Source organism: Sinocyclocheilus anshuiensis, unplaced genomic scaffold, assembly GCF_001515605.1.
Source record: "Sinocyclocheilus anshuiensis isolate Anshui unplaced genomic scaffold, SAMN03320099.WGS_v1.1 scaffold1097, whole genome shotgun sequence".
Taxonomy (NCBI): domain Eukaryota; kingdom Metazoa; phylum Chordata; class Actinopteri; order Cypriniformes; family Cyprinidae; genus Sinocyclocheilus; species Sinocyclocheilus anshuiensis.
The window spans coordinates 583,130-608,611 of record NW_015555843.1 but is presented as its reverse complement, the minus strand read 5'-3'; the positions used below and the strand labels follow the sequence as shown (position 1 = coordinate 608,611).

At 37.0% G+C, this 25,482-nt stretch overlaps 1 protein-coding gene across 1 annotated transcript in view; it reads right to left on the bottom strand.

Moving 5' to 3' along the window:
* The window catches only part of LOC107675520 (rho-associated protein kinase 2), a 66,824-nt gene that overhangs the window by 8,958 nt on the left and 32,384 nt on the right, over positions 1–25,482 (bottom strand). Inside the window, exons 2-25 of the mRNA XM_016469909.1 lie at positions 17,521–17,602; positions 15,135–15,235; positions 14,145–14,282; positions 13,142–13,402; positions 10,328–10,472; positions 10,102–10,240; positions 9,902–9,993; positions 8,780–8,939; positions 8,589–8,646; positions 8,374–8,385; positions 8,146–8,274; positions 7,831–8,058; positions 6,547–6,793; positions 6,359–6,465; positions 5,931–6,090; positions 5,524–5,684; positions 4,931–5,128; positions 3,934–4,037; positions 3,504–3,690; positions 3,296–3,389; positions 2,798–2,892; positions 2,474–2,665; positions 2,216–2,384; positions 1,792–1,862 (exon numbers count right to left, since the gene is read on the bottom strand). Coding sequence (XP_016325395.1) covers positions 1,792–1,862; positions 2,216–2,384; positions 2,474–2,665; positions 2,798–2,892; positions 3,296–3,389; positions 3,504–3,690; positions 3,934–4,037; positions 4,931–5,128; positions 5,524–5,684; positions 5,931–6,090; positions 6,359–6,465; positions 6,547–6,793; positions 7,831–8,058; positions 8,146–8,274; positions 8,374–8,385; positions 8,589–8,646; positions 8,780–8,939; positions 9,902–9,993; positions 10,102–10,240; positions 10,328–10,472; positions 13,142–13,402; positions 14,145–14,282; positions 15,135–15,235; positions 17,521–17,602 — 3,330 coding nt within the window. The remainder of the gene's footprint in view (positions 1–1,791; positions 1,863–2,215; positions 2,385–2,473; positions 2,666–2,797; positions 2,893–3,295; positions 3,390–3,503; positions 3,691–3,933; positions 4,038–4,930; positions 5,129–5,523; positions 5,685–5,930; positions 6,091–6,358; positions 6,466–6,546; positions 6,794–7,830; positions 8,059–8,145; positions 8,275–8,373; positions 8,386–8,588; positions 8,647–8,779; positions 8,940–9,901; positions 9,994–10,101; positions 10,241–10,327; positions 10,473–13,141; positions 13,403–14,144; positions 14,283–15,134; positions 15,236–17,520; positions 17,603–25,482) is intronic.

Genomic DNA, 25,482 nt, shown 5'->3' with positions numbered 1-25,482 from the left:
AAAACAAACCCTAAATCTAATCAAATAAATAAGACAAAATAAATCTCTTCATATAAACAAAGGCTACCTGTGCTCTTTCCATTTAAAATTAGAGGCAACAACTGCATTTGAATCACAATCCAAAGAAAGATGCTGAATACATGCAGCATGAGCAGTTTTTTAAATCTAAATTAGATTGCATAATTTGACATTTTTAAACAAAAACAGAATGCTCTGATTTTAGTTTAGTGAAACTATACTACTTAAAACATCTGCACGAAACAAAGAGCAGAAGTTCTGAATGAGACGCAGATTACATTTATATAAACAGAGATACATTTATATAAACTCTCACCCCTAAATGTATCGCAATTCGTTTAACATCTCAACCGATTTGAATCGTCACATATTTGTATCGATTTTCAACCAGCTCGTGGTGAATCCCTACTTACAGTTGATGAAAAGTGCTTCTAGATTGGGACAGCACATCTTCTTTAATGCTGTTACATCTGTACACCACCTTTCGTTGATGTAAAAGCATGTCCTGCTGTGATTTCCCTGTTGATTCTGCATCGCGATCCACTCTGAACAGCTGAAAGCCCGGCAGTTGTAGCGTGCTGTCTGGAATGGATTCATTCAGCCAGATTTCCGTGAAACACAGAGCAGCAGAGTTTGAAAAGTCCTTATTTATCCGTTTTGTTGGGTAGAGAGTGGAGATTCGCCAGATGGATACTAGACAGTGCCGTTCTAAAGCCGCGCTGTCTGAGCTTGACGAGGGCGCCGGCTCACTTCCCACGTTTGCGTGTCTTAAAGCGCTTGAACAGCGCCGTCGCTCCGCCAACTACAATGTCCAGTACAGGGCTCTACGCTTACTTTTCTTTTTAGGAGCACTTGTGCTCCTAACTTAAAAAATTTAGGAGCACGTTCAAAATTTTAGTAGCACCGTCTAAACAATTATCCAAAATGTTATCAAAAAGTAGCCTTCCCATTACGAGGTGATATTTGACTCCTCTAACTTTATTAAAAGTATGTCATCTTTTGTCAAATTCTTAAAAAAATTATATTTTATAAGCTTTTTAAAAATTGTAATTAAAATGACAGAATAAGAACAAGTAGAATAAGAAATATAAGTTACCAATCAAATTCAATTATTAATTTGATCTAAAATTATTAATTTGATCTTAATCTAAAAATTAATTTGTAGAGGTGGCACAGAAGAACACAAAAGTGGCTTGGGAAACATTTGAAGCTCCCCTGAGCGCAATCACAAGTATGATGATGATCGGGTCAGTCGCACTGGTGCTCCTAAAAAAATGTTTATAGTCGCACGCAGTAGTTTTCAGTCGCAAATGCGACTGAAATGGTCGCACTGTAGAGCCCTTCAGTAAAACATCAGAATTGTTGAAAACCTGTGAAATATTGGGTGGTGTGTACTGTTCAGCAATTCCTCCCTGGTGAAACTGATTGTAGGAATATAACTAAAAACAGCACAAAACTTGAAACAAAACTAACAAAAACTTTAAAACAACGGCAACATCCGTCCGCGGCGACATCTTGGAAATAGATCTTTGTTCTACTATTATTAATTGTTAATTTTGCTGTAACTTGTTTCTTTGTTCTTTATTTTCTTACTGACCTTTACTCTTTTTGAATACTCAGGAAAAAAATGAAGCACTGATTACTTAATTGACTTTTCTATTTTAATGTCACGTTGATGTTAATACTATTGTACTTTTTTTAACAGCACAGCATCACAGCATCCTTAGCTAACTGCTTGCTTTAAAAATGCAATACTCCTGTCTAAAAACATACCTTCCTTTCCCACCCAAATCGTTTGGTGTTGTTCCTCACTGGTAAAGATAGCCAACCCTCCAGTCTTGTCTCTGTACAACACACAGAGAAAGAGATGTATAATAAAACAGAGCCGTTTTATAAAACTACACCAGAGAAAAGCCTTTCAACAGAAAACATGAGGTCCAGGCAAGTCTTAAAAGGTCAAAAGGTCATGCACTGAACACCATGCAGGTCACCTGTAGGGTCAGGCTCTGCAGTGAGGTGAAGGGTGAAAGATCAAAAGTTGAACTGAGAACAAGACCAAAACTAAGCAGAAAGAAAGGAGGGTGACATGGAACGATGTGGAAAAAAACACGAGGAAAGTTAATTAAAAATGAAAAGTTATAAAAGAGGAGAGAGAAAAACAGAATGAAAAGAAATTTGGAAAAGAACTTAACAGTACCTGGTAGTGATTCATCAGTGTCCATTTCTGGGCCGCTGCTCATACTGGCAGAGTCGAGCGACTGGACGTTAAGAGAGTTCAGCAGGCTGCGCAGCTGCTCGATATCGCTGTCTTTACTGTCCAGAGCCATCTGCAGCTCAATACGCACCTGAGACTCATCTGCCAGTTGCTGCAGGAAATAAACGAGCGTAAGAAACAAGCAATCTGACTCTATTTCAAGAAGTGTGGCATTCTTCAGACACTGATTAGCAGTCATACCGCTTGCATGTCGTTGATTTCTCTCTGGTATTTGATGATAGAGCTGTTGAGCTTCTCCCTCTCAGAACGCAGCTCCAGCTGCAACTTCCTGTTTTCTTTCTCCTTCCTCCTCACGTCTGTATCATTTCCACGGCGACTTCCACCACCTCTGACCTCCTTTCTATTCATGATCTCTGCCAGCTTGTTCACCGCCTAAAGTAAAAATCCGGTAAAATTGGAAAAAAAGTAGTAATTGAGGCAGTAAATTTTTTTAATAAATAAATACAAATCAAACAAACTTAATTTTAATCATATTTTTCTACAAGGACAATGTTAATGCTGTACCTGTGTTTTGAGAGTTCTCTCTGACTGAAGCTGTTTCTCAAGGGCTAGTTTCACTTGAATGATGGACTGCTCTTCATTCTTGAGATTCTGCAGGTCTGAAAATCAAAAATGCTCTCAGTCATCACAGAGACACGAAAAGCCAAACTCAACCACTGTCAAAACCTGTGTGAACAACTCTAAAAATCTAAAATATTAATTTAAAAAAATAATGTAAATATTTGAAAATATTTTATTTTAAAATTACATTTCAAATTACACACATTATATATATATATCAACTGTTTAGAAAATGAAATATAATAATTGAAATTAATAATAATTAAATGAAATTGATATGTTAATTTTACACAAGACAATATCATACAGAATCCATTATTGTGAATTCTTTTGCAAACAATCATTTGATATTGTGACAGCTTTATATGTGTGTGTTTCTGTATAGATAAAAGTCCACCAAAATTAATCAGCAAGAACAAAATTAGTTGGGCATCAACTTACAGTCTTGTGTTTCCTTTAGCTTGTTGTTCAGTTCTTCTTTCTCATTGGCCAAGTTTGCCACATCATTCGTCAATGTGCGATTAGCTTCCTCTAACTGTAGTAGGATGGGAAAATTAAACCCAAAACCATCCAATATCCTCAAGACTGCTGCAAATCTAAATGTGATTTCTGTAACACCGGCTAATAGCTGAAGTGTGGTGTAACTCACTGAGGTGATGGTGGTGTCTTTTTCAGCAAGCTCCTGTCTGTGTCTGGCCATCATCTCTTTGATCTCCAGCTCCTTCATGATCTTCTCCTTCTCCAGGTCGGAATACTGCTCCTCCGCAATGGAGCGCGCCAGCTGCTCTGAGTCAGCTTTCGTTAGTGTGATCTCTAACTGGGCCGCAAGAGAATCCCTGAGAATGAGATAAGAGAAAAAGGTACATACAATTTAAACCAACATATATACTTTCAATTTACAGTGTGACTAAAATAAAAAGTTTTTGTCTGGTATTTTGACCACAAAACAAAATTATATATGACATGTTGTAGTGAAAATTTTGCTTAAATACAGTAATTTAAATTTAAAAAATGAAAACTGAACACATTTTGCACACTAGGCTGTGGATTTTCTGCTTGTTATTGGATATAAATCTCACCTTTCCTCCTGTAGCTCCTGTAGACTCTGCTGCATGTCTTTATAGAGTTTATTTTTCTCCTCACACTCTTCCTTCAGCTCCCGCACCTGTGTCTTATACAGCGTCTACACACAAACGCACAGGCACACACACACATGCACACCTCCCTACGATCACATACATAGAAAATGATCTAATATATGAACAACTTTAATATTTTTACAAAAACAGAAGAGGTTCTTCAACCACAGACTTGTTAAATTGTGTGTTTGTGTGTAATGTAATGAATATTCAATAGGTACGTTTACATAGACACTTTTTGCTTCCATCGGAATGAATTCATTCTGATTGACGAATCCGAACGTAGTGTTTACATGAACGCTAAATAAAGTGATCGGGTTGATATGCGTGTTTATATGTCACAAGCTTCTGATCGGAATTACTCTTTTGACATGCGCACACTGCATGAATATACAAAGTTACCCGCTGTTGTCGCATACTGTTTTAAAAAGCACACATGATATTTATCTACTTCGGGTCCTAATTAGGCGACGACCAGCACATGAATTGTTGTGCTGTGCTGCGTACTTTATAAAGCAGTAAAAGTGCCCCTTCCTGCACCCAAAACCAGTCGTCTGTTGATGTGAGTCTTAAACAAGGACTGGTGGGACGTTGTGCTGCTCCACTTCACAGACGCTGAGTGAGATGGGAGTTTTATAAATGACGGGACACTCATTTATGACACTTTATTCACCAGGAAAAACAGCTCGTTCCGCGCATCATACGTCATTACGCTATTTTTACATCACTGCACATGCGCAGTACTTTCCAGATTCGGTTTTCAATCCGATCAAGTGTTTACATGTCCTCTCGCTCGGATTACAAAAGGAATAAACCACCCCTTACAATCCGATCTAAATTTTAGTCGGATCTGGACAATTCAATCCGATTGTGCTTCTAGTCCTATTACGATCGGATTAGTAGGGTCCATGTAAACGCAGCTAATTAGTTATTATGCATGCGTTGCATACTTGCGCAGTTCCATATTTTGCTTTTCCAGGCTGCGTTTGATTTCCAACAGGTGGTTTATCTCCTGTTTGAGTTGTTTCTCTGATGTTCGCAGGGTGCTGAGCTGCTGGTTCTGAACCTTTAGGTCATTCTGAGTCAAAGTGCGTTTCTGAATCTCTTGCTCGATCTTCAGACTCAGATTCTTCACCTAGAGAGAGAGAGAGAGAGAAAGAACAGGAACATTTTTGGAACAACCTTTATTGTGATGGAAAAAAGTTTTTGTTATATGGGATAAACATAATGCTTCAAGTGACATGACCCGCACTGCATCTAAAAAATACACAAGTAAAAACAACTTTCCACTGCAATATAAAGGAACATGTATATTTAAATAAAAATATCCCAAAATAAAGAAATACACTAACATTTAAATGTTTGAGATCAGAAAGGTTTTTAATGGTTTTGAAAGAAGTCACTTTATGTTCAAGGCTGCATTAATTTGATTAAAACTATAGTAAAATAGTGAATTATTATTACAATTTAAAGTAACTGTTTTCTATTGAAAACATGTTCTGATTAATATTTTTGTTACCCTCCACAAACCTCTTCTGTGAGTCTCTCTTTGTGTCGTCGCAATTCCTCTAGTTTCTGCAGTGACTGTTTATAGTCGCAGTCAAGCATGGAGCTCTTCTTCTCCAGTTCTAACACCCTGTTCTCTACACGCAGTTTAGAGGATCGTTCCTCCTGCAGCTTCTGTTCCAGCTCTAGGTGAACACATACAGACAGTCATAAAATCCTGGTATGTTTTAGAAAACCAGCAATTCCTCAATCAAATCTCCTTCGGTGTAGCTCTTGACTAAACCACCAACTCTAAATCTAAAACATCATATTCTCCACTGCACCCTTCAAAGTAAACTTCACTGTCAAGCTTCCTGTTTTAATAGGAAAAATGGAAATACATTAAAAAATGTGCCTTTCGTGGGATCTTTAATCCCATTAAACTCTCATACCCTTTACAGCCTCAGATTTGGCTCCTTCGATGGACTCGCTGATCTTGTTCTTATCAGCAAGTCGAGCTTTTGTGGCCTTGTGTGCCGCCTCCTCCTGCTCCAAACCCTGCTGCAAAATCTTCAGCTTGTAGGTCATGTCAATCTGGTTATTGCTCTTCTCCTATTGGGCGCATAAACAGAGGGGGATATTAGAGGAGTGGTTAGACATAAAATTAAATTAACAGTGAGTAAATCCCAGTAAATCAAGTCTGTAGCTTTCTAATAACCATTTGTGAACAACATTACTTCAGCAGGGAATGCTTGGAATGATTAACATCCTGTGAGGAAGGCACTAATGATGACGTATGAATCCACAACCATAGCCTATAACGATGTCACAAGTGTCTCAACAAAGAAGAAGGAAATTAGAATGAGAAAGATTTGTCTACCTTTTCCAGGTCTGTAAGCTTCTCCTGGAGTTGCCTTTTCTCCATCTCAGCTTTAGATAGGGCCTGTCTCACCTGTTTCACTTCCTCCTCCAAACCAGAGATGCGTGCTGCGGAAGAGGTGGAATGTGGATGAATATTGTTGAGTGTGAAATGAACACACACATCCAAAACAGAGGATATGCACTTACCCTGTAGATCATAGATAGTCTCAGAGCCCTGGGTGTGCTCTCGTTTCTCTGCATCCAGCGCGGCCTGCAGGCTGATGTTGTCCCTCTCTAGTGTGAGTTTGCTGTTCTCCAGCATGCAGCATTTGTCCTGCAGTTCTCTCACGTGAGCCTCCAGCTGCTGCAGCTGTTTTGAGCTCTCTGTCTGAGCTTTACGCAGCCTCGCAGCAGCATCGGATTCCGCCCGCAGTAACGCATTTGCCTCATCCAGCTGCCGGAGAGAGTTTATAATGGGGACATAACGTTATGTTACTAGGATCACTTTGTTACTTGATCACACATGAGAAAAACACATAGCCACGTGTTGATCCAGGAAGACTGAAATTCTGGGAACTCTACTTTTAAAGGGGTGTTTCACTGCGATTTCACTTTTTTAATGTTAGTTAGTGTCTAATGTTGCTGTTTGAGAATAAACAATATCTGCAAAGTTACGAAGCTGAAAGTTCAATGCAACCGGAGATATCGTCTTTTTAAATTTTGGCAGTTTAATGCCTACAAAAACAGCTGGTAGGGACTACAAAGAGTTACTTCCCGGGTTCGTGACGTAACAAACCCAGATAAACCCCGACCATTAAAAGCCATGCTTGCACAGGTTCTGCTCGATCCTCTTCAATAATATTCTCTGCTTCTCAATCGGGCTCAAATTGATAAGCGATATTAACAACGCCGTTGTTTACAATACAACCGGATCACATGCCACCGAGGTGTGGGGCGGGACGTTTAGATGCGCATTTAGCCAATCACAACACACTGGGCTAACTAACCAATCAGAGCCCATCGCCTATTTCTGAGGGAGGGGCTTCATACAAGAAGGAAATAATCAGCGCGTTTCTCAGAGGAGGGACAGAGCTGTGTGGAATAAAGGTAAATTATCTATTAAAAATAATGCGTTTTTAAAAAAACGAAGCATTAACAATCAAGCCTACAAAAAAAACAGTGAACCACCCCTTTAAATAACTGAATGATGCTTTTAACAGACACTGTATTATTCCGACTTATTAAGTATAAAATAATCACATAAATGTTTTGTGAATTAATGCAAAATTAACTACTTGTCTTCCAAACCATAAAAAATTATAAAAAATAATTAATATTTATATATTAATTATAAATATTTATTATAAAATACACACTTTTGATCAATTTAATTCAGTATTTTATATATATATATATATATATATATATATAGCTGTTCAAACAATTGGGGGTCAGTAATTTATTTTTATTTTTTTTCTCTAACCCACTAACCTGTTTCTGCAGGTGGATGTTCTTCTCATTGGAGATGTGGGAGTTCTGGTTTTTCTTCTTCATTTCATCCAGCTGATCCCTCAGACTGTTCACTTCATTCTCCAAGCAGCGTTTGCGGTCGGCTTCACTCTCTGCCCTGCGGTGACTCTCTACGTTCTTGTGCTGCAGGAGAGCTTTCTCTCTCTCCAACTGTCTAAGAGTCGTCTCCAACCCTTTTCTGCTAGTTATCTATAAACACATGTGCAAAGTGGTAAGATTACTGTATATTCCTACACACAACTTTACTGAGATCCCAAAGACGAAACACCCACTCACTTCTTCATCAAGCTCTTTGGTGATCTTCTCCAGGCGGCTACAGTTGCTTCTGTATTTTTGCTCCAGCTCATCTTTGGTCTGCATTTCATTGTTGAGCTGCTCTTCTAGAGAGTGAAGTTTCTTCTGGAGCTGAGTGGAAAATCAAGCAATTTAATATGTCATCAATCTCTTAAACTTATAAATTACCTAACAAGATGTATATTAAGCAGAGAGAGTGTGAACACTTACAGCTAAACTGTCCTGTGGGTAAAAAAAGAGAAAGAAAGGAAAAAAAAAAATGTTACAACCAATGTTGCAAGAAGCACTAACCAGTTTAAGTCCAAGTCTCATATTAAGTCTCTAACCAGGGACTACTGTATGATGTAAATCCAGTCTCTAAAGAGCATAACGCAGTTAAATTAAATGTATAAGATGACAAAGGTGGGAGTGTATCTGTGTCGTACCTCTGTCTTGGATACTGGATCTTTTTTCATTGCTGAACTGTTAACAGCATTCAACAACCTACACAAAACATATCAGATAATCTGTGACAGCAGTTATTCAACTAGTTTTGCTTCAGGACATCAGATGCAGAACCAACACTGTTCCAAGAAATAGATTATTGTACAAAAGTGACAAAAAAGAAATCTCTTACTGGTCTTCTTTAAAGTAGCTGAACCCCACAAAGGGTAGCTGATTGCCAACGAAAGCTTTGGGTGTGGGAAAGGTCTCTACTTCTCCTTTATCTTCCTCTATCTCATCAAAATTACTGGTGTCTATGTCACTGCTCAGCTCTGGAACCACAGGTGCTGCAGCTGGAGAGAGAATGGGCAAAAACAGGTCACTGTGTGTGTTTAGAACAGCTAATACAAAGGGCACTGAGATAGTAGAGATAAAGATAACATTGCTCAGAAATGTTTACATCCATCTCACAGGCTTGCTTTACTTTTCATTAGGTAACATTGGAATATGAATGTGTATTGGGCAAAATTATTATAGTTTTAGAACTTTTTAATATTTTTAATATTTTCGATTTCTGTTTGCTTTAAATGCACATAAATAGCACACATTTTTGCGGCTTTTTTGACCCACTTAAATTCAACTTTATATTTAATAAATACTTCTATTTTCTTTTAAATATGATTTAAATTTACTGCTGAATGTACTAAACGCATTTATGGTAAACTAAAATATACTTATGTTTATTTAAACTTGTACATCATTAATTAAAAATATATTTGTAAATACACATTTAAAATGATGCAACTTCAATTCAGTACATTTAAAAAATTTATTAACTTTACATGTACTTCAGTATGTTAGTTGAGACATCAAAATGAGTGTACTTTAAAGCATGGCAAAAGATTATTAAAAAGGTTCAAAATGTATTTAAATTTGTTTATTTTAATTCGACATTTAAAAAAAAAAAAAGTGTTCTTTTTAAAAGAAGCAGGTAAGAAACATGAACAAGAAAACTCTTTAAATACACTTAAGAGGCCTTTTATTTCATTATTATATTACCTGCAAGTTCTGTTTTTTTTTTAAATATACTTGATTTGAAGTACACACATCCATAAAGACAAGAAGGCGTTTGAGAAATATATTCATTCATTTTGTTTTTTCAGAGATATGATCATGTCCGTAAACTTTTTTTATTGCTCAAAACATATTGTCTGTTTAAAATGTATTGTAAAACATATGCAAGTTGGATGAACATTTATTTTGATTTCTGTTCACATATTAATGAGGTAATGAGGTGTGGGGGTGTTTTGCTTACTCTCTCTAATGGTGCTGAAGGTCCACTGGTCGTTTTTGAAGAAAGGATGTCTTTTAATTTCTTCTACGCCATTTCGGCCCAGTCGAACCTCCCTACCAAATGCAAGCATCCACAAACACAAAACAGGCATGAACCTTGGCAGTTAAACAATATGGAACAGAGGACTACATGTACATCTACCTGTGCACGTAAAAGCTCACCTATCTGTTAGGAAGGCACAGATTATGTTTTTGGCTTCTTGAGAGATCTCAATGTCATCAGGGAAGTTAAGAGAGTTCTTATGGTCCATAATCTTACTGTAGGTCCCCACCAGAGAATCGGCATAGAACGGTGTATCACCTGCACACACAAACATTTATCTCATTTAATAAACCAATGCTACAAATGCAGTTAAGACAAATGCACACATTCACATTCCTGACTCACCAACCAGCATCTCGTAGATAAATACTCCCACTGACCACCAGTCACACTCGCGTCCATAGTATCCATCCCCTCCCTGAGACTTGAGAACCTCCGGCGAGATGTAATCAGGGGTTCCGACCGCAGTGTCACAATGAACCATCCCAGTCTACAATCAATCAGCCAATCAATGAGTCAAATGACTGGATCTTAGTTGATCTAGATCTAGACTCTACATAGCAATATATACAATTTACAAAAAGTAACATTTTACATTACAATTGTTTACCCTGAATCTGAGTGAATTTCTAAGATTTAATTATTTCAGAATGATTTTTGTATGATTTCTGAGAAATGCATGATTTCTGGAAGTATCAACCCATTTTTAGCACACAAACTGATGTGTACTGGTACTAATTCAAACATTATTCTTAGTGAGTAGTTCTGCTTCTCTACTATAGATGGCACTATAATATCACCAAGCTGTATGTCCAGCCTAGTTTCTGTGGCTGGATTGTGGCACTAAAGAGCAGGGTCAGAAACTAACCAGGACTCGAAAGAAATATCTGGCAATAAAAGTGACAAAAATGCCCCAGATATGTAAAATGTGTCCCTGTAATGAATTTCACATATTAGTATCTGTTATATAACATTTGATGTATTTCATAACCTATTATAGGCCTATCTAGTCCTGAGTTCAGTGCCCCTGCAGACACAGTAGCTATCAGATATCTACCATCTCAGAGGTGACTGTTGTTAAATAAACAAAAAATATATTGATATATTTGCTGTTTTAAGTTTTAGATTGTTGTTCACCTTTAGTGTTTTTATGGCTATGATCTTTATTCTTGACTCCACCAAGCCCATAACATTCGAGCAACCCAGACCCGTAGAGTCAATATTTTACAGCTATTGCTCTATAATTATCACATATAGATAAAGCAGAAAACATGCAGGACAGGATCACAATGTTACCTTCAGATGATCACAACTGAGCTATTTTTGCTGATATCCTATAAAACTAAAACAGATGGGGAAAAAGTTGATATGACCAAGGTTATTTTCGTAAATGAAAACTAAAACTAAGACAAAAACGATTGGTCAAAAAACATTTTCGTAAACTGAAATAAAATAAAAACATCAAAATACATGAAAAACTAAAATGTAACTAAACTAACAACAGTTATTGCAAAACTAACTGAAATAAAATAATAATTATCAAAAATAAATCATTGTTTTCGTAATCATTACGTTCTCACCCCGTGGTGGAAAAATATACGAGCTGTGTGTCGGTTTAGGGAAATACCTGTAAATGGCGCATCATACACGTGAGGTTATCTGACGGAGAGACGCAAAGCAGTTTAAAGCAGAGTCCTGCACGGTTCCTGTTAGGTAAACCTGCATCCGCAGTACATAACAGAACACCCAACCCGTTATCCGACAGCAGCCAGCACCAATTTAATTATGTACCCAACCCGTTTGACTTATAAGACCGCGACCTGAACCGCGCCCGCATTAAATAGGCTACTGCATCAGTAAGGCAAAATTATTTATTTTCTCATGTAACACAAGCAATCAAACCAAAATAGGCATTTTAAGTTGGTGCTTTGAAGAAAAATAGACAAGCAGCGCAGCAGAACAAAGAACGTGCATCCTTACTGTAAACATTAAAAACTTTTGCCCACATCTTGTGAACAGTCCGCCAGGCTGTTTTGAACAAATGTGCATAAACTACAAGTTTATAATTCTTCATAAAAGAAAAGAACATATTTAAATATGCCTTTTAAAACTTAAAAATAAAATGATATATACTGTAGGCTACAGAAAGCAGCAACGAGTGCTCCCTAAGCTGTCATTCACTTCAGCTGCAGCGCGAATGCGCAACGCTGCAAATCGAATGTTAAGGCATTATTAGTGAATTTCATAAGTTCCACTTATGATTTATGCGCGTTTGTTCGCGGGAAAGTGAGCAAGACACTACAGTTATGGTATCATGATTATGGTTAAATAAGATGAAAGACAAAATATAAATAAATTAGCTATATTTATTTTTAAATTAAAAATCACAACACACATGTATCATTCAGTAGTGCGTTTTAAATATAATGTAAGCGCAACTTGTGTAGATTTAAAAAGGCATGACTGCTTCATTTTGACGTGTATTTGTATACTTTTACCATCTAATCATTCTCAGCATGCTTTAATTTTGTGTCCCTAGACATTTGCATCACTAAGGTTAAATTAGCCTAAGCCTTTCTTGGCCTGTGCTCTGGAAGTGATCTGTTAATTCTGCTAAACTTTAATTAGCCTACTAAAACTGAAACTAAACTATATAAAAATTAAATAGAAATGTGTTCACAAAATAAAAACTAAACTAAAACTAACAAAATTATTAATGAAACTAATAAAAACGAAACTAAATTTTATTGCAAATTTGAAAACGATATTAAAATAAAACGAATTTAAAAATGCAAAACTATAATAACCTTGGTGGCCACATTTAATCTTCAATCAACATAATCTGAGCATTTTTAAAATTCAACAGCTTTTTAGCCTCAGTATGACCCTATGACCTCTGAACCCACCTGAGGTCTTCCTCACTCAGACATGAGTGAACTCAGGAATGAGAGCAAGGCTGAGTTTTTCTTTGGTCCTTTGAGTTTGGACAAGAACTGGCATGTGTTCAAGGTATTTGTCATGCAATTACATCCCCAAAAAAATCCCTGCACTCAGGGTTAAAACGCCTGGTGAAAAGCTGCCCAGAGCGAGCCTGAAGTTTTTGATGAGAGCCTGTGAACTACTGATATTTGGTATTGCAATAACCGGTTATCCCCTTACCCCATCCATTTTCATGCAGGTCCCAAAGTCAGCAAGTTTGAGGTGTCCGTAGCGGTCCAGAAGCATGTTGTCTGGTTTGATGTCTCGGTGAATAAAGCCCATAGAGTGAATGGCGTCCAGAGCCAACACAACCTCAGCAGTGTAAAACTTTGCCCACTTCTCTGGAACATCATATGTACTGGTGAGATTGACGAGATCTCCTCCTGGCATGTATTCCATTACCATGTAGAGAGAACGGTCATCCTGGAACGCACAGCACAGCTAAGGGAAAGACAAGAAAGAATTGAGAAAAGAGAGACTGAGAGATTGTGTATGTGCTCAAACTAGAGACACACTGATATATTCATGGTCCAATTAACATAACACATAATTTAACTTTTAACATTTTAAGTGGAGCAGCTAGCAAATTAGGCAATCAATAAAAATTAAAAAAAAAAACACTCAAGTCATACAAAACAGTTGTCATTTATGCTTAAAATATGGAACATAAAATGCAGAAAGTTGATCTGACAGATTCATAAATAATACTTTTTTTGTTGACATTAAAAGTGTCCCATTTCATTTTTTTAAAGAAATATCACTGTAATAATCATAATAGGAATCAGTAAAAACATACACTATAATTTGGGGTCGGTATGATTTTTTTCCCTGCTTACCAAGGGTAAGCAGAAGCCTCTTCTTGGTAAGATTCATCTGCTTACCAAGGGTGCATTTATGTGATTAAAAAATGCAGTAAAAACAGTAATACTGTGAAATATAACTGCATGATATTTTAAATTCTTTGCAATAATGATTCTTTTGATCAATATAATGCAACGTTGCTGAATTAATGTATTAATTTTTTTTTTTTTTAATCTTGCTGACCCAAAACTTTTGAATAATAATGTGCATATGTGATATTTATTGCTTGGAAACAGCATGTGAAACAACATTGTTGCACATGTAAGGGAATTCAAAAAAAGGACAAGATTTTGGCTTCAAAAAAGATGTCAGCGCATCTTACCTGTACGACCCATGGGCTGTCAGCAAACGCCATGATGTCACGCTCCTCCCAAAAGAAGGCAGAATCTGAGCGTTTGATCATTTCAAACTTGCTGAGCACCTTCATTGCATACACCTTCTGAGAGGCCTTATGCCTAACCTACACAAACACACAACCAGATCATAACAAAACTACATCACATACCTTGTGCGAGAATACTAGTAAGAGGTTCACTCGTACATTACTAACAAACAACATTTTCCATTTCTAACAGGCCTTGTGCCTAACTCCCAAAAAGATTTAAAAATAAAACCAATAAACACTCTGTGAGATGCTGTTTTGCCTTTAACACAGACAAGCCACATTTTAAAGCACCCTCTGTTGTGCTTTAGGCATAACGTACCCACACAGCCCCTATCAGACAACTGACAGAGGACAATACCGGGTAATCATGTTGTTTGTGTCTGCAGGCTTGTCCAGACGCATCCCACTGCATCTCTCCCCTGACTATCACAAACACACAACCAGAGTGCCGACACAATACAAAACTACACATGCTCTTTCTTCCTTTTGTATATCTGACATGTAAATACAATTACATGAGGTCCCATTCAACAGGAACCACAAAGAACTGCTTGCAGCATTTAGTACAAGTGAACACACTTAACACATCCATTCAGACAAATACGCATTACCTTTAGTTAAATTGTGGCTATTAATAGATTTAAATAATTGCAATTAATCTCATTCTCATGGAGTTAACATAGTGCTTTCAAAATGTGATGCATTAAGGAACAATTAATGTTCTATTGATGCCGCAGATTGATTTAACAGTGCATGTGTGACTTATATGGGCTATTATACAAATAAAGGGCATCTGCACTAAATGTACTCATAAACTAGCAACGGGATTATCACATCCGACACAATAGAAAAAAAACAGTGGGAAAGATTTATAATTTTCTTAGCAGTCAACACCTTTACGCTTCAGTGCATTCTGAAATTCCTTACCAGCTGGACTTCTCCAAATGCTCCTCTACCGATCACCTTCACTCGGTCAAAATCATCTGGCTTCATCTGGAGCTCCCTCATATGGCCCATAACCTTCCCATCTGTACACATAACACATCAAAATCACATTTCCTTGGTCATGTTATGAAGAACTAGAATTTGTTTTCTGTTGACCTCAGGTCTGTCAATAGTAATGACTGACTAATATAAAAATTACCATTTGTTAATTGGCCAGTATTCATCCATAACAGACCTTAATCAGGGTAGCACCAAATTTAATTTTTGACAGGAATGAAAAAGAGGAAGTGATAGAAGTACATGCCTTCAATGGATTGTACTGTTGTGTTTAACAACATAACTTTTTTTCAGCTGACAAAATGTCTTTCTCAAAATCTTTTCAGCTGTGAAAATTACATGATTTAGGACCTTTACTAAGTGCGAGCCATCGTAAAAACTGTAAGTCTATCCCTCACTGCCTCGTTTTCATTCACATTAAATTCAATATGAGGTCTACTGGCCAATTAACTGAAGTGTTTTCAAATAAATCCCATTTTTTATCATTAATGTTATAATTCTAGCTTTTTTGTGGGGAAAATGTCAATGGATATATCTATACACACAGACACACACAAACACACATCTAGATCTATCTATTCATGTGTGTGTGTGTGTGTGTGTGTGTATATATGTGTGTATATACTGTATATATATATATATATATATATATTACACACACATGCATTATAATTGTCCTACAGAAAATAATGTTCAAAGATCCACTGTCATTTTCCTCACAAAAAAAAAAACCTACAAATCTTCAGTATATACTGTAAAGTTTAGTAGTTATTCATCAAAACACTGAGCATGTTTAGTGCAACATCACCATCAGGAATGACAATTATCAAAGGCCAAAGCAGAGAGTTCACAGTCTGGATGAGAGGACTGAGTCACACTCTCTCTTCCAAACCAAATATTATAAAGCCCTACTGGTCTCCATGACAACAGGCAGAAACAGGAACAAAATCGGGACCGAATGTGATAATTAGTCAAAAGTTTAATAGCGCATGAATAGAACACATAGACACAGATGCATTCACACAGGCATGGTACTGGCTACTGAATTTAAACAAATATCGATGATAACTTATGAAAACAAATTGAATACTAAATTATTGGGCACAAATGTTAAATTAGATAAACTGTTGAAAAATATTATCTATATCAGCATCCATCCATCCATTCTCCAAACTGCTTGTCCAATGTTACTGGCACGGGGAAGCTAAAGCCTATCCCAAGGTGTTGGGCCATATGCAGGAAGACTGGATGACCAGTCCATCACAGAGCTAATATTACAGCCCCTTGTATTCCCATATGGTCTCTAATACCAATCAAGCCAAAACAATTGTACAGTTAGCTCAATGTCAGCAGATAATCATAAATGACATTATTTTTTTAAATATTACATAATTAATACACAACTGATGCATTTATAAATCACATTTAAAACTTTGCTAATTGTGCGAGACCTAGAAATGTAGAAAGTGTCCTGCATGGGAAGTGCATTAAAATCCTCCATGACATCAACTGCAAACTATTTCTTAAAGGGATAGTTCACCCAAAAATGAAAATTATGTCATTAATTACGCACCCTCATGTCATTCCAAACCCGTAAGGCCTTCGTTCATCCTTGGAACACAAATTAAGATATTTTTGATGAAATGTGAGAGCTCTCAGACCCTGCATAGACAGCAACGCAACTGTAATGTTCCCAAGTCCAGAAACGTAGTAAGGACATCAGTAAAACAGTCCATGTGACATCAGTGGCTAGTGGAATACTTTTTGAGCACAAAGAAAACAAAAATAACAAAATTTATTCAACAATTCTTCTCCCCCGAGTTACGTCTTCCACCATTTTAGAGTATCACAACACATACGCACGCTTTCCCCTAAGCATAAACAACGCTGATTACGCAGATTACGTTCATGCACACACTTTCTCCCCCTAACGTAAACAACGCTGATTACGTCGATTACGCTCTTGGGTACTCTAAGGTCTTACGGGTTTGGAACAACATGAGGGTGAGTAATTAATGACAGAATTTTCATTTTAGGGTGAACTAACCCTTTAATACCGAACACACACAAAAATGCAGTTTTCAGTTTGTGTTGACAGTACATTATTTATGTGATGAGCTTCAGTGTTGTAAAGTGAGGGGCCTAAATTAGGAAGAGCCATTCAAAACAATTCAATTCAATGCTGTTGATGTTGTAGCAGGAAGCAGCCTCATTGTAAAACTTGATGCCACCATTAAGTATTTCCTCTACTAACAGAATAACACAGAACAACAATCAGAGAAAACATGGCCTGATAAAAGCAGATACTTACATCTGTTCAAGAAGGTCTCAATGTTCTTATTTTTACGCAAGGCTGGAAAATCCAAATCTAAAACCATGGCATTCATGGAGTCCTGAAACAGAAAGACAAACACTTTGAGTAAAACATTCAAATAACAGTCTCCTTGTAAACATGGGGTGTCAGTTTTCTGGGTAACAAGTGCTGCTGGCCTCCCATTTAATGTAAAAAATAAAGAAATTAATTAATTACAAAATCAATGAAGGTCTGATTCACATAAACTGCTTAGAAAGGCCACTGTTAATTAATATATCTCATTAATTCTAAACATGTTATCATAATATAAATCACATGTGCTCTGGATACATACAAATAAACTTTCGTCACGCCCGCATCCAGACAGTAAAAATAAATAAATAAATAAAATAAAATACAGAGAATCAGTACATAAATAAGATTCATTTTATGTTAATAAATGTAGCTAGACAATTTAACAATTTAGAAAACTAATCCCACCTTGTTACTGTTTTGGAAATGTTTACTCATCTGGGGAAAAAACTAATGCTGAGCAGTATCTCTTTTACTTAGACCCTGAGTGGAATGAGCTACAGGCATATTTCAAGGACAGGATGTTAAATGGCAAGGCAGAACTTCCAGCCTGAAGAAATTAAGACTGATATGTCAGCAAGGCTTTACAGTCAGTAGATAATAAAAGAACATCCACTTCTGATGATGAAGCCTGATCTGACAAGTCATTCATCCTTTTTTTTATATATTACAGCCTTTGTTACCCAGAGCACACTTCACCTTTTTTGGGCAACTGGATGATGTCCTGTCCTAAGGAAATGCAGCATATAATGAACGGAAATGCATTTAAAACAATTAAGCAAGCAATGAGGCCACCAGGCCCATGGATTTGTTCCTGCACATGCAGATTTTGGTGATGGCTGGCGGTTACGGCACTGCTGCGTAAAGCACTTTGAAGCAAGACCAGGTCTGTTGTGACCGACATACCAGGCATGGTCTCGCTGGAAACCCTTACCGGAAAAGCATTCGGAATGTCCAGCAGCCACACCTCTCCCCCTCCTCTCCCTTTTTCACTCTCTCTTCTGCCCTGCCTTCACAACTTCTAAAAGTTCTCTACCCTTTACTGCACAATGTGAAATCTTTATGGACACAATCTTCACTCACTTTCTTTATAAGTGCATCTATCTCCACTATTGTTAACATATCAATGATTTTAATGCACTTTTTATTTGGCCATTAAGTAGTCTTAAGACTGCACCAGTATGCCAGTTTTGCTCCATGTCATGACGGAGTACCAGTACAAGACATTTTAAATATTTCATAGCGTAAGATATTTTACTAGCAACTAATGATGATGGTAATTTTGTGTCATGATGATGATGATGATGATTTTGCTTCATAATGATGATACTTCTATTTTCTTCCCAAGTTTGAGCACAAAAGAGCTTTTATTGAATTCAATAAAATGAGATTACAAAAACCAGATTATGTAAATCATTTGCACTTACTGTTCACAAACATGCTTTTACGTTGTACTTATTACATACATACAGCGGAGACCATGTCAACTAGATGCACCCCAGAGACAGATCCCCTGTGAAGACCTTGTCAACTAGACTGCCATCGGCACAAGACCACGGGAACCAGACGAGTCCTCTGCACAATCTGACCTGTGTTGCATCCTGGAATTAAACCACACCATGCTGATTTTGTCTGGCCAGAGGAGAACTGGCCCCCCGACTGAGCCTGGTTTCTCACAGGTTTTGTTTTTCTCCATTTCTGTCACCGATGGAGGTTTGGTTCCTTGCCACTGTCGCCTCTGGCTTGCTAAATTGGGGACGCTTAATTTCTGGCAATATTGTCGGCTTGATTGCACAGACACTATTGGAAGAGTGCTGAAATGGACTATGACATCACTGAGGCTACGTCCACACGAAGCCAGAGCTTTCCCTATCGGATCTTTTTTTTCTCCTCGTCTCAAGAAATATCTGCGTCCACACGAAACCGACACAAAACTATGTAGTATACATGTAGCATACATGACAGACCAGTATGTGGTGCTGTAATTCTGCCACAGAGATACACTAAACCATTAAGTAGTCTTAAGACTGCACCAGTATGCCAGTTTTGCTCCATGTCATGACGGAGTACCAGTACAAGACATTTTAAATATTTCATAGCGTAAGATATTTTACTAGCAACTAATGATGATGGTAATTTTGTGTCATGATGATGATGATGATGATATTGCTTCATAATGATGATACTTCTATTTTCTTCCCAAGTTTGAGCACAAAAGAGCTTTTATTGAATTCAATAAAATGAGATTACAAAAACCAGATTATGTAAATCATTTGCACTTACTGTTCACAAACATGCTTTTACGTTGTACTTATTACATACATACAGCGGAGACCATGTCAACTAGATGCACCCCAGAGACAGATCCCCTGTGAAGACCTTGTCAACTAGACTGCCATCGGCACAAGACCACGGGAACCAGACGAGTCCTCTGCACAATCTGACCTGTGTTGCATCCTGGAATTAAACCACACCATGCTGATTTTGTCTGGCCAGAGGAGAACTGGCCCCCCGACTGAGCCTGGTTTCTCACAGGTTTTGTTTTTCTCCATTTCTGTCACCGATGGAGGTTTGGTTCCTTGCCACTGTCGCCTCTGGCTTGCTAAATTGGGGACGCTTAATTTCTGGCAATATTGTCGGCTTGATTGCACAGACACTATTGGAAGAGTGCTGAAATGGACTATGACATCACTGAGGCTACGTCCACACGAAGCCAGAGCTTTCCCTATCGGATCTTTTTTTTCTCCTCGTCTCAAGAAATATCTGCGTCCACACGAAACCGACACAAAACTATGTAGTATACATGTAGCATACATGACAGACCAGTATGTGGTGCTGTAATTCTGCCACAGAGATACACTAAAAACGGAGAAGAAGACTTGGACTATGCGCGCGGTATACAAATGAACATGGAACAATACATTTATTAATCTGTGTTAATGTTAGTTAATAAAAAGACAATCGTTCAGTGTTTGTTCATGTTTTTGTTGCTGTTACGTGACGTAGTGGTGTCTGACTAGAAGCGAGACGTGGGCTGATGACGTCGTTTCAGAAAATATACGGATTTGCTGTCCACACGAAAACGCAAGGGTGGCGTTTTCAGATTTATCCACTCTGGGACCCGGTTTCAAAAAATATCGGTTTCACTCTCCCAAAACGCCGGATCCTTGTGGACGAAACGCCTATACGATACAAAATTTATGCGTATACAGCTAAACGCGTCTCCGTGTGGACGGGGCTTAATTCATCAATGAACTGACTTTAACTGAAAAATTGACTGTTTGTTGTTGTCCTCTTGCATTATTGACCAACTATTTTCCTGTTTGACACTGTAAAGCTGCTTTGACACAAAATGTATTGCATAAAGCACTAAATAAATAAAGGTGACTTGACTACAAACACCTGCATGTAATTAAAACTATAATTTTTGTAATTACACCTGTAACTACATTGTTGACCTTACCCCTACCCTTTAACCCACCCTTAAACCTAACCATAACACAAAACCTGTCCTTAACCTTCACTTTATCCCACCTCAATAGCAGCAAAAGCAATTACAATACAACATGAACACAAGTATTCTTTTTAACCTAACATTTTCTTTTTATTGCAAATACATAGTAGTTAAAAACACCAAACATAACATGGGACCAATAATGTATTTGTTTTAAAAAAAAAGGTTACTGTTTTCAAAAGAAGACATACAGTCAATTCAAGAGTCAGTTCTTTAAATGAATCAGTCCTAAAGACTCAAACTATCCGTTTAAATCAGTTAGTTGTTTATTCAGTAACTGCTCTAACATATTCAACGTCTGACTACGTCGCTGAAAAGCTGAATTCTGTAGGAAACACTGCATAGTATCATGGGACTAAAGCTGACATTTGATTGAACTCTTGTTTGTGTCCGTTACATTTCACCATATCAACAGCACATTAGCAAGTACAGAGCACTTCAAATATAAAACTTCTATTTAAGGAAAAACATACTGCCTATCTCAAAGCACACATAGGCAGGAAATGACACCTGCCACCAGAGGCTCCAGTGAAACTGCTGTAGTGTCATGGTGCAGTTTAGAGATTACATCATTTCTTCCTGTGGCCCCCTCTCCAATACAGTCATCAGAGAAATGAAACAGGACATACCAAAACACACCAAAGTAAACATTTAAAACATGAGGATAGTGTAAGGTGTGCTGAAAAGCCCAGAAATATAAGGGGCCACCATTACTAGACAGGCCATGAACACACATGTAAGCCACCTGTACAAACATCCACATAGGACAACCACACTGGATCTTCAGCTGAAAACTGCAGCTCTATTTTCAACCCAACACACACAGAGTTGCAACTGCTTTTGCCTCTGCTTTGCTTAATGTTCAATCTGAAAGTGTGAAATTTTTGCACCACTAATATGTGCCATTTTGCACATTAACCTGAGACAAGTATTTTAACACTTAACATTTAACTGAATGTTCTTACAGAGCTGAACAAACCTCTGTTGATGTGCAAAAGTTTAGACTTGACCTTCAGCCTCCACAGGCCAGGCTGAACAGAGGATAAAAAAAAATAAAAAATAAAAATTTTGAAAGCTTTGTAGGTTGCAAATACCATTTCTTTAAAGACTTAATCAATTCTGTTTTTATTATACACTTAGTCAGTACTACACAACCAAAGGTCAATGAGTGCATGCAGCTCTGGCCAAATAAAAGAAAATAGTTAAAATGCCTTATTAAATCCTTTAGTTATTTATTTATAATATTGTGTCTGCAGGTCTAAGCACCATTAAAGTATTCGAGAGTTGCCCAGCAAACATGGTGGGGAAAAACCCTTTCTGTGTCATTCAAACCTAGATGTGAAGATTATTTTTCCTCTATGAATGAAGTGACTCACTTATAAGTCCTCTAATATTTTCTCATTACACTGGGAAAACAGATTACAAAAACTATCAATCCATAAAAAACAAACTACAGACAAAGTGACAAAACAAAAGAAAAAGAAGATTTCTAGAAGTGACTTACACCACTGTAATCACGTTTTTTGTTAGGATTTATAATTTTGAGCTACAGACTCGCACATTAATGAAAAAAACAACAACATCGTTATGAAACATGCATGAAATTCATGTTAATGCAAAAGGCGAATGAAAACACTGAAACATGAGTGGGAGTTAAAAATACTGCATCTCGGCACTTTATCATTACCTCACATACACACACACACACACACACACACACACACACACACACAAACTGTGAGTCACTCCCACCTACACACACACAACCTCCAACACTAACTGCAATAATGACAAATGATTATCCACGCTTCAGTTAAACCCGCAGACATCCTCTCGCTCTCACACCCCTCATTCTCACAGTTTCACCATCATGTTACTGACAACATCTCAATTTATTAGCTCCCCTGTGTGTAACAATAAGCTGTACACTGATATAACATGCTGATTAGCGGACTGATATTTGGAAATTTGAAATAAGCATCAGTCAGTAATACAATAATCTGAAGTCTAATCAACTAAGATCAGAAATTAAAATAGGAGGATAAAATAAACATAAAATGAAATATCAAGGAAAGTGGAATATAGAAAGTTAAATATTATTGAAAAAAGGACAGAGCTCATTTAACACACACACACACACACACACACACACACACACACACACACACACACACACACACACAAACTGTGAGTCACTCCCACCTACACACACACAACCTCCAACACTAACTGCAATAATGACAAATGATTATCCACGCTTCAGTTAAACCCGCAGACATCCTCTCGCTCTCACACCCCTCATTCTCACAGTTTCACCATCATGTTACTGACAACATCTCAATTTATTAGCTCCCGTGTGTAACAATAAGCTGTACACTGATATAACATGCTGATTAACGGACTGATATTTGGAAATTTGAAATAAGCATCAGTCAGTAATACAATAATCTGAAGTCTAATCAACTAAGATCAGAAATTAAAATAGGAGGATAAAATAAACATAAAATGAAATATCAAGGAAAGTGGAATATAGAAAGTTAAATATTATTGAAAAAAGGACAGAGCTCATTTAACACAGCGAGTGACATCACAACATGTAAAGCACATAATGTGCCCCAATTCAAATGCAGCAACCTGGTAAGTTCGTTGGCACATTGTTTACTGTAGAAATTAGAAATTCTTTGCATCTGTATGTTAAACTATCTTTACTCTGTAATCCTTTCTCAGCATCACACAACCTGTTGTATTTAGTTAAGAGCTATTTAGGAAGCCAAAAAATTAAACTGAACTGATGCTGATACCAGTATCTAGAGAGAAGAGTGGCAGATGGCTGATATAACATCAATGTTTATGCGTAATAAACTTTTATGATGGCAAATGAGACATGTTGAAATTAAATGCAAAATGTTGCACAATATTTACTTAACATTAACATTAACTACAAACATTTGTTCAGAAAATGTTTATTATCCATTGACAAAGCTGTTGGCAGGTTTTGGAACAGACAAAAAGGGAACTACCACTTCTGTAAATCCACCATGCAGTTTTCAGTCAATGCAGATAATCTCAAAATAAAACATTCTGCTGTTTAATTGGTCTGGCAGATACATTGGTGTGTCACTAGCATCAGGATTTTACAGTTCACACTTGCTAAGAGTCATTTCCTGAAACCTATAACACATTTCTCAAAACATGAAGTAAAAAATCAAAACCTCAATGATCTAAAATCAAAGTCAGTTTATTCTAGGGGTTAAAAGGATTGTAGTTGGTCCGTGATCCATATGGACCAGGCACCATAGTTCAGCATGCATGTGTTTCGTGGATTAATTGCAAAATTTAACCATCATAGAGTGAAAGTTCATCATTTGTATGTGTTTTGTCTTGCCAATTTACACATTCAAGCGATTTTAAACTATTCCAGTGCAAAAAGAGGCGAAAGAGATCTCGATTCGCTACTTTGTTGTCTGTGTGCACACAGAGAGGCACATTTCAGACAGCATGTGAAAACCGAGTTGATTCCTCATTTATATCTTCTTGCATTTGAACAGACACATACACACAAAATTCAAAATACCAGTAAACACAGTCGGTTATGTCTTAAGTGAACGAAAACAACTGAGAAAGAAAATCGGATGTGACAACATTATATTCAGTGTTGGGAAAGTTACTTTGGAAATGTAATAGGTTACAGATTACAAGTTACCCTATTTAAAATGTAATAGTAGTGTAACTTTTTCAATTACTTTATTAAAGTAATGTAACTGATTACTTTTGATTACTTTTCTACATTTCTAATGAATGTTTATTTGCAACTGTTAATCATTTTCAAACATTTACACCATGCAGGGTTAACCTTACAGTAGTGCTCAACAACTGTCAGACTTTCAAAATCCTTCATCATTTGAATTAAGATGATCAAATGTGAACATCCACCACAAAATCAGACTTTAGTACCGCCTTTTACTTTGAGATTGATCTGAAGTTCAATGCAGATTTAAAATCATAAGAAATAGTTTACTGATACTGTTTTTGAAACTATATCTTTGCATAACTACAGGAAGCACTACATCTAACAATGGTTTGGAAAAAAAATAGTTAATTAAAAAATAATAATAAATAAAAGCATATACATCAACTCAAATACGGTTATCTAATAAGCATGTGTCTTATTCTGTGTACTAAACTCCTGAAACATTGGCGTTTCTTTGTATATGATATGATAATAGTTTTCTCAAAATAAGTAAAATGCTCATGAAGTGACTCAGAGCAGTTCTAGAGATTATGTTTATGTGTTCATGTACTCATATTGAGGCGGCAGAGGCTGAAAACACAACAAGCTTCAGTAGGCCTATGTGTAGTAAATGAAACCGCAT